The sequence below is a fragment of the Bemisia tabaci genome, chromosome 1 (assembly GCF_918797505.1).
Source record: "Bemisia tabaci chromosome 1, PGI_BMITA_v3".
Classification (NCBI taxonomy): domain Eukaryota; kingdom Metazoa; phylum Arthropoda; class Insecta; order Hemiptera; family Aleyrodidae; genus Bemisia; species Bemisia tabaci.
In genome coordinates, this window is record NC_092793.1 from 91215096 (window position 1) to 91227957 (window position 12862).

Below are 12862 nucleotides of genomic sequence, written 5' to 3' on the forward strand. Positions count from 1 at the left end.
ATTACAATGCAAACTGCCTGAGCTGAACACTCTTCCCCCTCAGTTTTGTACTGGTACTCTTTAGAGTTAAAAAATTTATTTTTGACTCCAATTATAATTTTTGGAACTTCTTGGCTTTGTTTTCCCCTGCACCAGGAGCACCTTGGAGAAATGGTGTGGACCTAGCACCACTTCTCCATCTTGGTAGGTGTAATGTGCACTGTACTACAGTATCAGCGCTGCAGTGTACCGCCATACTAAATGCAGGCATAAGGTATCATAGGATTCTATTATTCATTTGATGGGGAGCAAATTTCTTAAATCTAGAAATTGCCTTATTAAGAGTTTTTTTTGTGGCCAAAAAGCCTCTTAATGTTGCCAACTTTACAAGAAAATTTCTGTGTCTTTTTTTTCTCCATTTTTCTACACAATGTACAATTATGTATTCTACTGGCTCTGGTTGATTAAAAGCTTTATTAAATTTTGATGTAATAAATGGCATTGATACACAAGATTTAAGAGTTTCTATGGGTACCGTACCTTTGGCTGAAGCTATTACTTTAGTCAGAATTTTTACGAATTTATTTATCCATATTTTTTCTATTCTGTTAGCAGATCGAAGTATTAATTTTTTTTTCTCTTGAAAAAAACATATGATGGAAGCATTTTCAGAATTTTTTTAAGTTTAAATATCTTTCTGTTTTATGACAAGATCGATAAAAATCGTTGTTGTACCCATCAAAATTTTTCTATACGTGGTTATTAATTTTTTTGATAAGTTATTTATTTATTGTTTCCTTGTTTTGTCAGACATTATCTGGATTTCATCAATCACTTCGTGAAATTACACCGTGAAAAGTGCTCAGAGTTGGAAGAGCAGCAACTTCATCTAAATGTTGGTCTCAGTAAAATTGCAGAAACTGTGGAGCAAGTCGAAGAAATGCAGAAATCTCTGGCTGTTAAATCTCGGGTACATTAGTTACTCAACTCTCTTTTTCTAGAAAAACAAAAAATGCATCCATTGTGTGGGGCAGCTAGCTTCAGAACAAATTTAATCTTTTCTCTAATGGACCACATGACAACCTACGAACTAAAGCATTATGATATATGTTTCCTCCTCAAAATTTCAGGTAGAGCATGATTCGGGTGACAAAAATTGTGTTAAGTAATTCCAAAGTAAGATATTTACGTTTTCAGTCAACATTTGTTATGGGAAATTTGAATTACCCGTTCACAAAGAAAACAAATCTCCACCAGAGTCAAATCGAGCTTTACAACCGTTGTGGCGGACTTCTTAATCAAGCAGTGTTCCCCCTCTACCCTGTGTTGTTTAAAGTGTAAACAACAAGTAAGAACTGAGCGGATGCGCAAAGATTGAGGCAATCATTTATTTATGCCACGGAGACTATTACGGCACCGTTCAGTGTACGATTTGACTCATGTAGAGTTTCAAGTTTTCATGAGCAGGAGGTTTGAATTTCATCAAAAACGTCAAATATCTCAGTTAGGAGTTTATTTCAGCAATTTTCGTCGCTCGGATTGTGCTCCACATGAAATTTCAAATAGGATATACTTATCCGAATTTAATTCTTATCTTGTCTGCTGGTCCATTATTAACATCATGTGCTTTTTTCGTTCACATCCGTGCCTTACCCACTCATTTACTTCATGTCTTACCAACTGACTTTCAGAATCACAAGCTGAATAAAATTCAAATTGATTGGCTGTAAAACTGAAAAATTGGAGATTTTGGAAAGAACTTGTAGCCAACATCGAGGAGTTAGGATCCCGAAATAAGATCCTTCACTGTTTTCTATATTTTTGACAGTGTGTACCGAACTCATTTATACGTTTAAAAACGAAGAAACTTTTTCTCTTGCAACTATCAGGTTTGTAGATCTCAATTAATGAATTATTTAACGCTTATTTTCAGGAACTTCAAGCCAAGAATGAAGCAGCCAATGCAAAATTGAAACAAATGGTGAAAGATCAGCAGGAGGCAGAACAGAAAAAAGTCCAATCGCAAGAAATTCAGTCAGAGATTGAGAAGCAAACAGTAGAAATTGCTCAGAAACGAGAATTTGTCATGGCAGATCTTGCTCAAGTAGAACCAGCTGTGATTGAAGCTCAACAAGGTAGAATATTGAAAGAATCAGTACATTGAAACTTTGTATCCTGGCATTGGTTAATTTTTAAACTTAAGACGGAAGGAAGGTTGCCAAAAAAGATGCTTGAGGTTTCTTCAGGGAGGGAACAGCGGAGATGCCCAGTAAATGAGTAGTGACAGGGAATTTTACAAGAAATAAGGCAGTGTGCCAACTCCCTAAAGGGCTGTGGGAGGCCAGGGTACCGTGGCACTAAGGTATCCCCCGTCTATTAAGTCTTCTGTCATACGCGGCGAGTTCAAAAAGTTACCGGACTGATTCCGCTCTGTCCTTAGAAATGGTCTAATCAAGCTCAACTAGAGCTCATTTGAAAGCTTATACTCTCACAAGTACAGTGGCTTTTAGTTTTTTTTGAAAAATATATATTAGTTTTTGTACAACGCCAATTCTACGGCGGGGTGTTTGACTTGCTCCGTAATTTTGTTAAGCTGACACTTTCAATTGTACTGGAATCTCTGCAATGGTAGTAAGAGCGTCTCTTCTAAAAATTGCACGAACTTTTTCTACATTTGTATCATTCAAAGAAGCCGCAGGTCGGTTGTCCGGATCTTACATCACCTTCCATTGCCGTCCTCCCCTTGAGGAGATGTGAACGCCACTTAAAACACTGACTTTGGCCCATTACATCTTCACCATGCACTTACTTAATCAGGTCAAAGCCTCCTCTGCAGGTTTTGGCAGATGCACATATCTTCTCATGTTCACTATTTGTCAATTTTAGGTAGCATCATTGCGGAAATCACATTGTCAAAGCAGAAACACACTGAACTGACTCAATCGCCGATGAAAATTGAAGTGAGGTCAGATTTGCATTATTAGGGGTTTAGAACACCACTGATCAGCTAAAGTATAGTAGGTTATCTTGCGCAGGTGGGCAACATATAAAATTGATTCTTTTCAGCTACCTCATTGCACGCACTTGTCTCATCATCCACCTCACACTTAGGTATATGGATCTCGATGATTAAGTCCTCCAACATAAAATCGCCGAGCGTGTCAAACATGCTGCCGTAGGATTGAGTAGTACAAAAACCAATAGTTATTTTTCAGAAAACTAAAAACACTGTATACATGAGAGTATAAGCTACTAAATGAGCTCCAGTTGAGTTTGATCGGACCATTTTTAAGGTCAGGGCTGCATCAGTCCGGTAACTTTTTGAACAAACCACGTATAGCCCTTGCCTTTGACTACTGCTGATAGTTTTTTCCATCGATTCTCTTCCAACATCTTTAATTAATTTTTTAATGTCAAGGTCATGGGGAATGATTTTTGAACTCGTCTAAACGTGACCACTGAACCTTCCATTAACTCGTTTTGTTCAGGTCATCAAAATAACTTGTATTCACCTACCCTCTAAAACCACCCCTCACCCTGAAAATTTCAAGTCTAATATTGGGATGATTTTAGTAGGTTCATAAGCTATTCCTATTCTCACTGAATTTTTTAGTCGAAATCTACCTTTTCGCTTCCATTTCGGCTGAAATGCGTTTTTTTTTTTTTTTTCTAAAACTAGTGTTGGTGTTCGATATTTTCACCACTAATCATCATTTTTTTTATGATACAGCTGTGAAGGAAATCAGAAAACAACAGTTGGTAGAAGTGCGATCAATGGCCAATCCACCTGCGGTTGTGAAACTAGCTCTAGAATCCATCTGTCTTCTACTTGGAGAGTCAGCAAACGACTGGAAAGCTATTCGAGCAGTTGTTATGAGAGAAAATTTTATAAATTCCATTGTTTCAAACTTCTACACCGAAAATATAACGTAAGCTGTTTATTGTTGAGTTGATTTTTTAAGAAAGAAGGTGTAAAACGCATTATGTATTCTGAACATATTCATTACTGTAACAAGCAAAGTGACCACAAGACTTGGCCATGAACTAGTCATCACAATTGAATGTTATCATTGACATGTTGCATGTCAGCATGTTTTTACGAGTTTGTTGCTGCGGCATCAGAAAAATATATATAATACGAAAGAAGGTAAACTTTGGTGACCAAAGGAATACTACAAGCGAAACTTAGAATCCGCAGTCAAAAAAAGCTTTCATTAATTGTCCATTAATCGTATTCATTTATCAAGCATTTTTATCGTTTGATCACTGCATCGAACAGCTGTGGAAATCAAGAAACTATAATCTTGTGTAAAAACTGCCCAAGGAAAACGGACAAAGTGGACAAGTTATTGGAGGGAAAGTCGTTTCCCTAAGTTCTCCCCAGAGTTTTGATGTTTCAACAATTTTTTTTAGTTAATCGCTTGGCTAATGCTCTTGGATGAGTTAGTAGCTGGCATTTCCTTTCGTTTCTCCAAAATATCTTACCAGGGATCCTACCGGTCCTGGGCAATAATATTGAAAGTCACAAAGCTCCACCTAATTGGGCTGATTTTAATCCATTCAATTGATAAATTCAGAACTACAATGTAAAGTCCAGTTTAAGTTGTGTCAAAGAGGGTGTTCCAAGTTTGACTAGAAAATTCGTCAGTTTATTTTTTTTTATTTTCTTTTTTCTGCCTCAATTGGACTCCACTTTTCAATACTAAACTATATTCCATTCAATGAAACCTGAATCGATAAAATCAGGATTAAAATCTGTAAATAATGCATCAGTCTCGGCTGCGATGACCTGACCACTCACTTGACACTCTATTGTGCAGTCAAGAGAGGCCTGCATCCGTGTATTATGAAAAAAAGAGCAATACTCATCTTTTGTCCCTCTTTGGAAATCCTGTGCACTCGAACTGAATATTTTAGCCATTGAAAAATTACTACTTTGGCATGAACACTTAATTTCTCTGGAAAATTTTCAAGACATTGCACCAAAATTGCGTCCTATCATCATGATTTTAAGCTGATTTTCAGTATTTGCTTTAGAATTCTTGAAACTTTTTATCCACTTCAAATAATGAAAGTAGAACGGAATTTTCAATGTATAGGCATGAGAATTTTCATGTTTAAATACTAATTTTTCCACACCTGAAAAATTTCATCTGGGTTCCTGAAGTTTCTAAGAATTGATGAAAGATCTCTCACACGGAGTCACCACCAAAGAGACTGATGCTTTGTCACTTACAGATTTAAGTCCCCATTTTATCGGCTCAGGTTTCATGAAATGGACAAATTATTACTTCCACGTCATTCATGAAAGGACCTATCAGTAAAAAGAAGCTAATGGCACAAACGCTCCTAAAATGAGCCAGAATAGTTCCTTACTGCAAAATGAAATCCAATCGTTGTTGAAATAACAGTTTTGCTATTTAATGTAAATGTGGTCACTAAAATCGAATCCTTCTAAGTTACAGGGGTGTATAGTTAAATTATGTAACCTATCATTCTCATCTCTTTGATGTAGTAAAGTAATTATTCTCAACTTATTTGTAAATCATTCCAGAGATGAAGTTCGTGAAAAAATGCATTCAAGATACATGAGCAATCCGGACTATACTTTTGAAAAAGTCAACAGAGCAAGTATGGCCTGTGGTCCCATGGTCAAATGGGCTATTGCCCAGGTATTATTTTATTTTATTTTTGTACCCTCCAATCCAATACTTAAGTAGAAGTAGAAGTAGAAGGGGACGGTTCACAAGAATTTGCTTGAGAACATTTCCTTGCATTGTCGGGAGACTTCTTTCTATGTGCGGCTTTTGAGACTCAAGAGATAATGGTGCCCGATTTTTTTGATGCTATGGATCAGGTGACTGGTGTCAAAGGATGAGTTTGGGCCGACATGTCAACGTCCTTTATAATCAGTAGAGTAATGAGGTGTTTGAGAGATCCACCGGATGAAGCGTACCACGCAGTAGACATTCGGGACAAGACAATTGTAATTTTTTCAATTCTTTTTCATATTCGGCGGTTTTATGCCCTCGTAAAAATTTCTTTTTTCGTACTCAGGTCGTGCCATTACCACACCATCATGTAGTCACACCAAAAGGATACACCATTATAATTAGCCCATTTACTCAGTTGAAGTAAACCATTGGGTTGGTCTGGTTGATTAAACCAATGGACAGCTCATACTCTCACAGATATGGACCCCATGAATGTCATAAATCCTGTTTGGCTACATGCGATTATGAGAAGTATGAGCATGAGTTCTGAGACATTTCATCATTGAATACGTGGTTTCACATTTTCGGTTTGTCTATTAAATTTGTCAATGACTGATGCTATTACAGGAAGAAATTAGCTGAATAATTTTTAATCACATATCCAATAAAATAATTTTTACTGTCCATTGTGCTGAAAATATGTATTTTAGTAAACTGTTAGAAATGAAAACAGCCTTTTTACAGCTCATTGGAATGCCTAAGCCTTGCATACGTAAGTTTTGATCGGGGAAAGTTATCCAACAATTACTCCAAAATCAGAGAATGGAAAAAAAAACAATAATGTAATTTAACCAACACCTGAGTTTAAGTAAGAATAATCGCTACTCTCTTTAATTACTTTTGGATGGAAAATCCACCAATATTTATGTTTCTTGCTTCAGGTGAGCTATGCAGACATGTTGAAAAAAGTTGAACCTTTGCGTGAAGAACTCCAGTCCCTGGAGATCCAAGCAAATGAAAACAAGGAGAAAGGTGAAGAGACTAAAGCCCTCATTGCTCAACTGGAGAAAAGTATTTCCTCGTACAAGGAAGAATATGCGCAACTTATTTCACAAGCACAGGCTATTAAGTCTGATCTTGAAAACGTTCAAGCCAAGGTAAGAGACTGTTAGGAGAAAGAGATATCAAGAACAATAATAACCAAGAGTGAAACATAATCTTTTTTTTTTTTTTTTTTGCACAGACTGTTGTTGATAGTTGGTAATTTAGAGCTGTGCAATTAAGGATTTTTGAGTTCGATTTTGATTAACAAAATTAATCGTGTTTACGATCACGATCACTATCAAAATTGGGAAAAGATCATAATATTTTTGTCATCTTTATTCTTTTTTGCCTTTAGTGACCATAAACGAAGTTGAAGTGTATGAATTCTTGTAGAATTTTTTACTAGACTATCAAAGTTGATGGATCTCCTCAAATATTTTTATTCTCTTTTTTCTTGAGGTTGACTCATTGTCTTTTTTTCTAAAATATCCTTTCTGCCCAAAATAAAGTAGGCTTTTCTAGCTTCTTGGCTCTAAGAAAAAAGAGAGATCAAATACAGTAGATGGCAGAGAGTTGATAATAATAATCTCATAAAATTCGCAAAGGGAATGTCCGTCCACTTGCAAACAACTTTTTCTCTTTTTTTAAATTTTAATTTGATGAACTGCCAGCCTCTTCCATTAAAAGTATCATGGAACACGCCTGATGCTTATGACTTATATTTCATAAAGTGGTTTTTTACTGCTGGATGCTAGCAGCGCGCTAGTGATGAATGAATACGGCAGGAATCTCAAATGAGAAATGCGCCGGGAAATTAAAAAATCCATGAAGTAAAATTAATTGACTCACCCGCGATTAATTTTTAATTTAATTTCGATTAAGATTGATAAAATTAATCGCGATTACAATTGATGCTCGATCAAGGGTTCAGCTCTAGACTAAATATCTATCAAACCTAATTTCCAGTGGTAATAATAAACTCACAGGTACAATTTTGATCAAGAAGTAAGTTCCCTCTCATGGACTTATATTTCCTTAAACTTTCCTAACAGTTACAGAACTTCAGTATTTCTGTTGTTAACTGTGTTAGGTGATTCACGAAAGCGGTACTGGTGCTCATAGAGAATTTTATGCTTTCTTAAAAATCGAGAAATTTGCTTCACCACTATTTTTTCATATACCTTCGATAAGGGGGACACTAAGGACAGGGGTCTGTAATTGCTCAAGATTTCATTGGCGCCTTGTTTAAATAGAGGCTGCTATTGCAGATTTCCTATAGTTTGAACAACACATGGTGGGAAATGAACGTTGCTCGATAGAGAAGATTGCCAAAACCGTTGTAGTGCGCGATTTGACTCACGTAGAGCTTTGAGTTTCTTGTGAGCGGGCAGTTCAAATTCCTCGTAACCAATGTGAAATAAAAACGTTGATATCTTCGTTAGGGGTTGGTTTTAGTAAGTTTAGTTGCGGGAATCGTGTTCTACGTGAAATTCTGGTAAAGAAACATGTATCAGAATCCTTTAACTCGTACCTTGTCTAGTGGTCCATTGTTTAAAGTAAACTGAAAAGAGTTCAGTTTTCTAAAGGACATAATGCTTATTAAATAGTTGGTAGCAGCCCATTGGTTTTTTGGAGATGGACAGGTGCAATAGAATGATACAAAAAGAAAGAGAGCAAGAGTCTGAGTTAAAAATAGAGGAACGAGACCAGTGAAGCTGCCAGCTGACTTGCAACCGTTAGTGCTATCAGGCTGTAAATAATCAGTACTAATACATTAGAGGAGAGTTCCAATGCATAAATTTTAATTCCTTTTTTTAGACTTTCTTTAAGCCCTCGAACGGATGGATCGATTTCCATCAGGTTTTTCTTCTCTGCACTCAGCGCATCTTAAGGACGTATGCGTGTAGTAATTCTCGCCATGTGCCTCTTTACCAATTAGAAATAAAAAACGAAAACTGGAAAGCAAGTTAAGTTGCATAAGGGGGGAAAAAAGCAAGCTAATTGGCTCTAAATTTGATTAGTGTTTTACCTCTCCCTTTGAATAAAGTTAAAGCTTGCAAAAAATAGATTTAAACTTCATTTTCTTACTTTGAGTCTCAAAAAAGAAAAAACCCTAAATCTGTATTGTTTCTCTGTTTTAATTTGTTATGACTGTTCTTTTCCGATAAACTTAGTTCATATAATTTTAATTCAATCTTTTTAGTATTTCTAATAATGAGCTTGTTCAGTAATTTTATATTCTTGCATTTTTGAAAACTAGAGAGTGCACATAGTTCACAGGAATTTTCCCCGATTTTTCTGAGCAATACATATATTAACCCACGAAATACGAGTTCAATGTTCCGTTTTTTGAGCTTCCATATAAACGTCTCCCTCTGGTTATCCAAGATGGCGTCCATTCTATCCGTCCGACGATGGCCACACTTTTGACCTCGCATGCCAGCGAAGTACCTCTGCCGTGTATGGTAGTCCAAGAGATAAACAAACAAACCCTGGGCTGAATCTATCCAACTCAAAGAGAAAATAAGAGCCCGCATTGAAGAGGAAGAAAGCGTGGTTGCCTGATACTGGCCTGAGCTTCCCGCGCATGCTTTTCAAAAGTGGTTCTTGGGTGTCTGATTGGCTGAAAAGCATGCGCGGGAAGCTCAGGCCAGTATCAGGCAACCACGCTTTCTTCCTCTTCAATGCGGACTCTTATTTTCTCTTTGAGTCGGATAGATTCAGCCCAGGGTTTGTTTGTTTACCTTTTGGACTACCATACACGGCAGAGGTACTTTGCCGGCATGCGAGGTCAAAAGTGTGGCCATCGTCGGACGGATAGAATGGACGCCATCTTGGATAACCAGAGGGAAGCGTTTGTATGGAAGCTCTAAATACGGAACTTTGAACTCGTATTTCGTGGGTTAATATTGCTCAGAAAAATCGGGGAAAATTCCTGTGAACTATGTGCACTCTCTAGTTTTCAAAAATGCAAGAATATAAAATTACTGAACAAGCTCATTGCTGTTATAAGAGTTTAGCTTCCTATTGGAGGCTGATAAATTTTTCTTCTGTATTAAAGAAAGCTTCACCATCATGACAGTAAAACTGCAGGAACATGTATCTCGTTTACAATATTTCAAAATCTCCCCTCAGATTTCATTTTATCGGAGGAGAACAAAGGCTATGGCTTAGAATTTAAATAGATTATTCCCCTTATTAAAAAGAAAAATCGGGGAAGTTTTCAAGATATGACATTGACCATTTTTACATTTAAGTAAAGAATTAAGTATGACAGGAAGTTTGCAAAGTTGCAAACCAAGCTATGCGCTCCTGCAATTTCACCGTCAAGTGAAAGGATTTAAGTTTAAAGTCATAAGTTGTGTGCTGCAGCTGCTGGTATGCAACTGACAAAGTCTCTTTTGGATACAATTGGTTACCTACAAAAAATTTGATTATGTACTCTTGCAAAATGTAAATTGAAGCACCCAAGTCTTAGAGCGTTGACTTTATCAATGAATAAGGCAATATAAACAAAGGTAGGCAATTCATTATGTCATATAAAATAATCAACTTATTTTGTATTGTTAATCAGGTTGATCGCTCAATTGCTTTGCTGAAATCTCTTGGAATTGAGCGTGGTCGCTGGGAAGCCTCAAGTGAAACGTTTAAATCTCAAATGGCAACAATTATTGGTGATGTGCTCTTGTCTTCTGCTTATTTAGCTTATGCTGGATACTTTGACCAGCATGTAAGATAATCATATATTTTCTGCCCTTCATTTTTCTTTATTCCTTACTTAGTAGAATGCGCAATGCACATATAGTGGAGCCCGTATGTAACGAAGTTCACGATTTTCAAATAAACTTCGTTCTACCTGGAACTTTATTAAAGGTGAACCTGGCGGAAAAATGGGGATAAACTCGGGATTATTAAGCGAGCGGAACTCGTCCAGAGAACAGTAAATACGGAACCCAAAAGCAGAAATGGTGGCAAAGTACTTCGTTGTACGCCGCCAAAACTTTGTTAATGTATATGGACATACTAGAAAAAGAAAAATTACTTTGTTATAGCCGAACTTCCTTAAAAGCGAGTTTGTTATGTGCGGACTCCACTGTATTATGTTTTATGACTCATTTGAATAACTTGTACCTTTGAAGACATTATGCCTGTTTTTTTTACTGTCGATTGGATAATGAATAACTAACAATAACACAAAGCGTTTAGATCTAAAGAGGTAAAGAATCTGGCCTAGACAGATCAAAACTTTTATCATAATTAATAAGAAGAAAAAACAAATCTGAACCTAGATCCGTCAATTAGACTTGTTGAATTTAAACGTCAGGGAGTTGATATATTGAATTTGGTCAATTTGAAATAGAAAATTGATTTTTTCTGCTCAAGATTAAAAATTGGTTATTTTCAACTCTCAAAAGAATGAATGGATCACATTCAGTAAAAAGGAACCAGCGTGCTTACAGTCTTTTCAAAATCGTGCAACTTCTTCTTTTCTTTTAAGAATACTCAATATACAGGGTGTCTCACGAAAAACGAGCCACCTTGAATATCTGCCGAACGCGTCGGAATTTCGAAAAACGGTAAAAGACGTGTTCGTTCATATTGAGGGGGACACCTTTTGGCGTATTTGACATTTTCTCAAACCGCGGGAGGGGCGCGGGGCGGGGCGTGCCCCACCCGTAAGTCGAACTTTTCACATGGCACCCCTACTTTTTTATTTCAGAAATCAATTCTACGCAAAAAAACAAGCCACCCTGTCCAAACCGAATGTAAATCGGACAATTTTCCAGTGATTGACAGAGTTTTAAACATTTTTTTCATGCTCTTTTCAAAAATTTCCCACGCCCAATGGAATTGCTGTATCAAACCAAACTCTCCGCCAAAAAAATTCTTAAACATTGCACTTTCGATAAAAAATTTAAAAAAAATCTGCTGCACTCGAAATCTGGAGCACGCGGAGCCCTTCTTTGCGGCATTAAAATTCGTTATACCGAACATTTCCGAGGGGCGCTCATCGGGAGGGAGTAGTAAGTTTTAGACAAGAATTATTAATCTTTTTTCTGAAGCATAAGAAACCGTGTCTATGAAGAAGCAGATAAGTAGAAAACAAATGGACTAGCTTTTTTCTTGGGGGGGGGGGGGGTGTCAATGACTTGAGCCGGACCTTGATACTTCTGAGGACGCTATTTTTCCGCGGTGCGTTGTTTTTCTCCTTAACTGCTTCTTCATGGACACCCCCAAGAAAAAAGCTAATCCATTTGTTTTTCTACTTATCTGCTTCTTCATAGACACGGTTTCTTATGCTTCAGAAAAAAGATTAATAATTCTTGTCTAAAACTTACTACTCCCTCCCGATGAGCGTCCCTCGGAAATGTTCGGTATAACGAATTCTAATGCCGCAAAGAAGTGCTCCGCGTGCTCCAGATTTCGAGTGCAGCAGATTTTTTTTTAAATTTTTTATCGAAAGTGCAATGTTTAAGAATTTTTTTGGCGGAGAGTTTGGTTTGATACAGCAATTCCATTGGGCGTGGGAAATTTTTGAAAAGAGCATGAAAAAAAAGTTTAAAACTCTATCAATCACTGGAAAATTGTCCGATTTACATTCGGTTTGGACAGGGTGGCTTGTTTTTTTGCATAGAATTGATTTCTGAAATAAAAAAATAGGGGTTCTATTTGAAAAGTTCGACTTACGGGTGGGGCACCCCCCGCCCCGCGCCCCTCCCGCGGTTTGGGAAAATGTCGAATACGCCAAAAGGTGTCCCCCTTGATATAAACGAACACGTCTTTTACCGTTTTTCGAAATTCCGACGCGTTCGGCAGATATTCAAGGTGGCTCGTTTTTCGTGAGACACCCTGTATGTACAGTATCCAAATTTACACAATTATTTTACCTTGAAATTAACCTTATTCTGGTGGGGAGCAAAAACTATTTGCTTTTCCGGGAGATTTTTTAGATAACCATGAAGAAGCAACATTTTTACAACACTGTAATCGTGCTGGTTCCTGTTTGCTAAATGCGATCCAAATGCCCCTATCATGACTGAAGTATATTGATTCTTACTTATTTCTACCCAGGAAGTGACTCATTTGCGCTGGGCACAGAATTGTGTTTTGATGCTTGATTTTTG

At 37.1% G+C, this 12862-nt stretch overlaps 1 protein-coding gene across 1 annotated transcript in view; it reads left to right on the forward strand.

The window, feature by feature from the left end:
• Dhc64C (dynein heavy chain, cytoplasmic) overlaps nucleotides 1–12862 on the forward strand; it is a 196692-nt gene that overhangs the window by 141617 nt on the left and 42213 nt on the right. The window contains 6 exon segments of the mRNA XM_072306491.1: nucleotides 790–949; nucleotides 1913–2114; nucleotides 3710–3908; nucleotides 5534–5651; nucleotides 6635–6850; nucleotides 10312–10467. Of these exon segments, the coding sequence (XP_072162592.1) occupies nucleotides 790–949; nucleotides 1913–2114; nucleotides 3710–3908; nucleotides 5534–5651; nucleotides 6635–6850; nucleotides 10312–10467 (1051 nt within the window).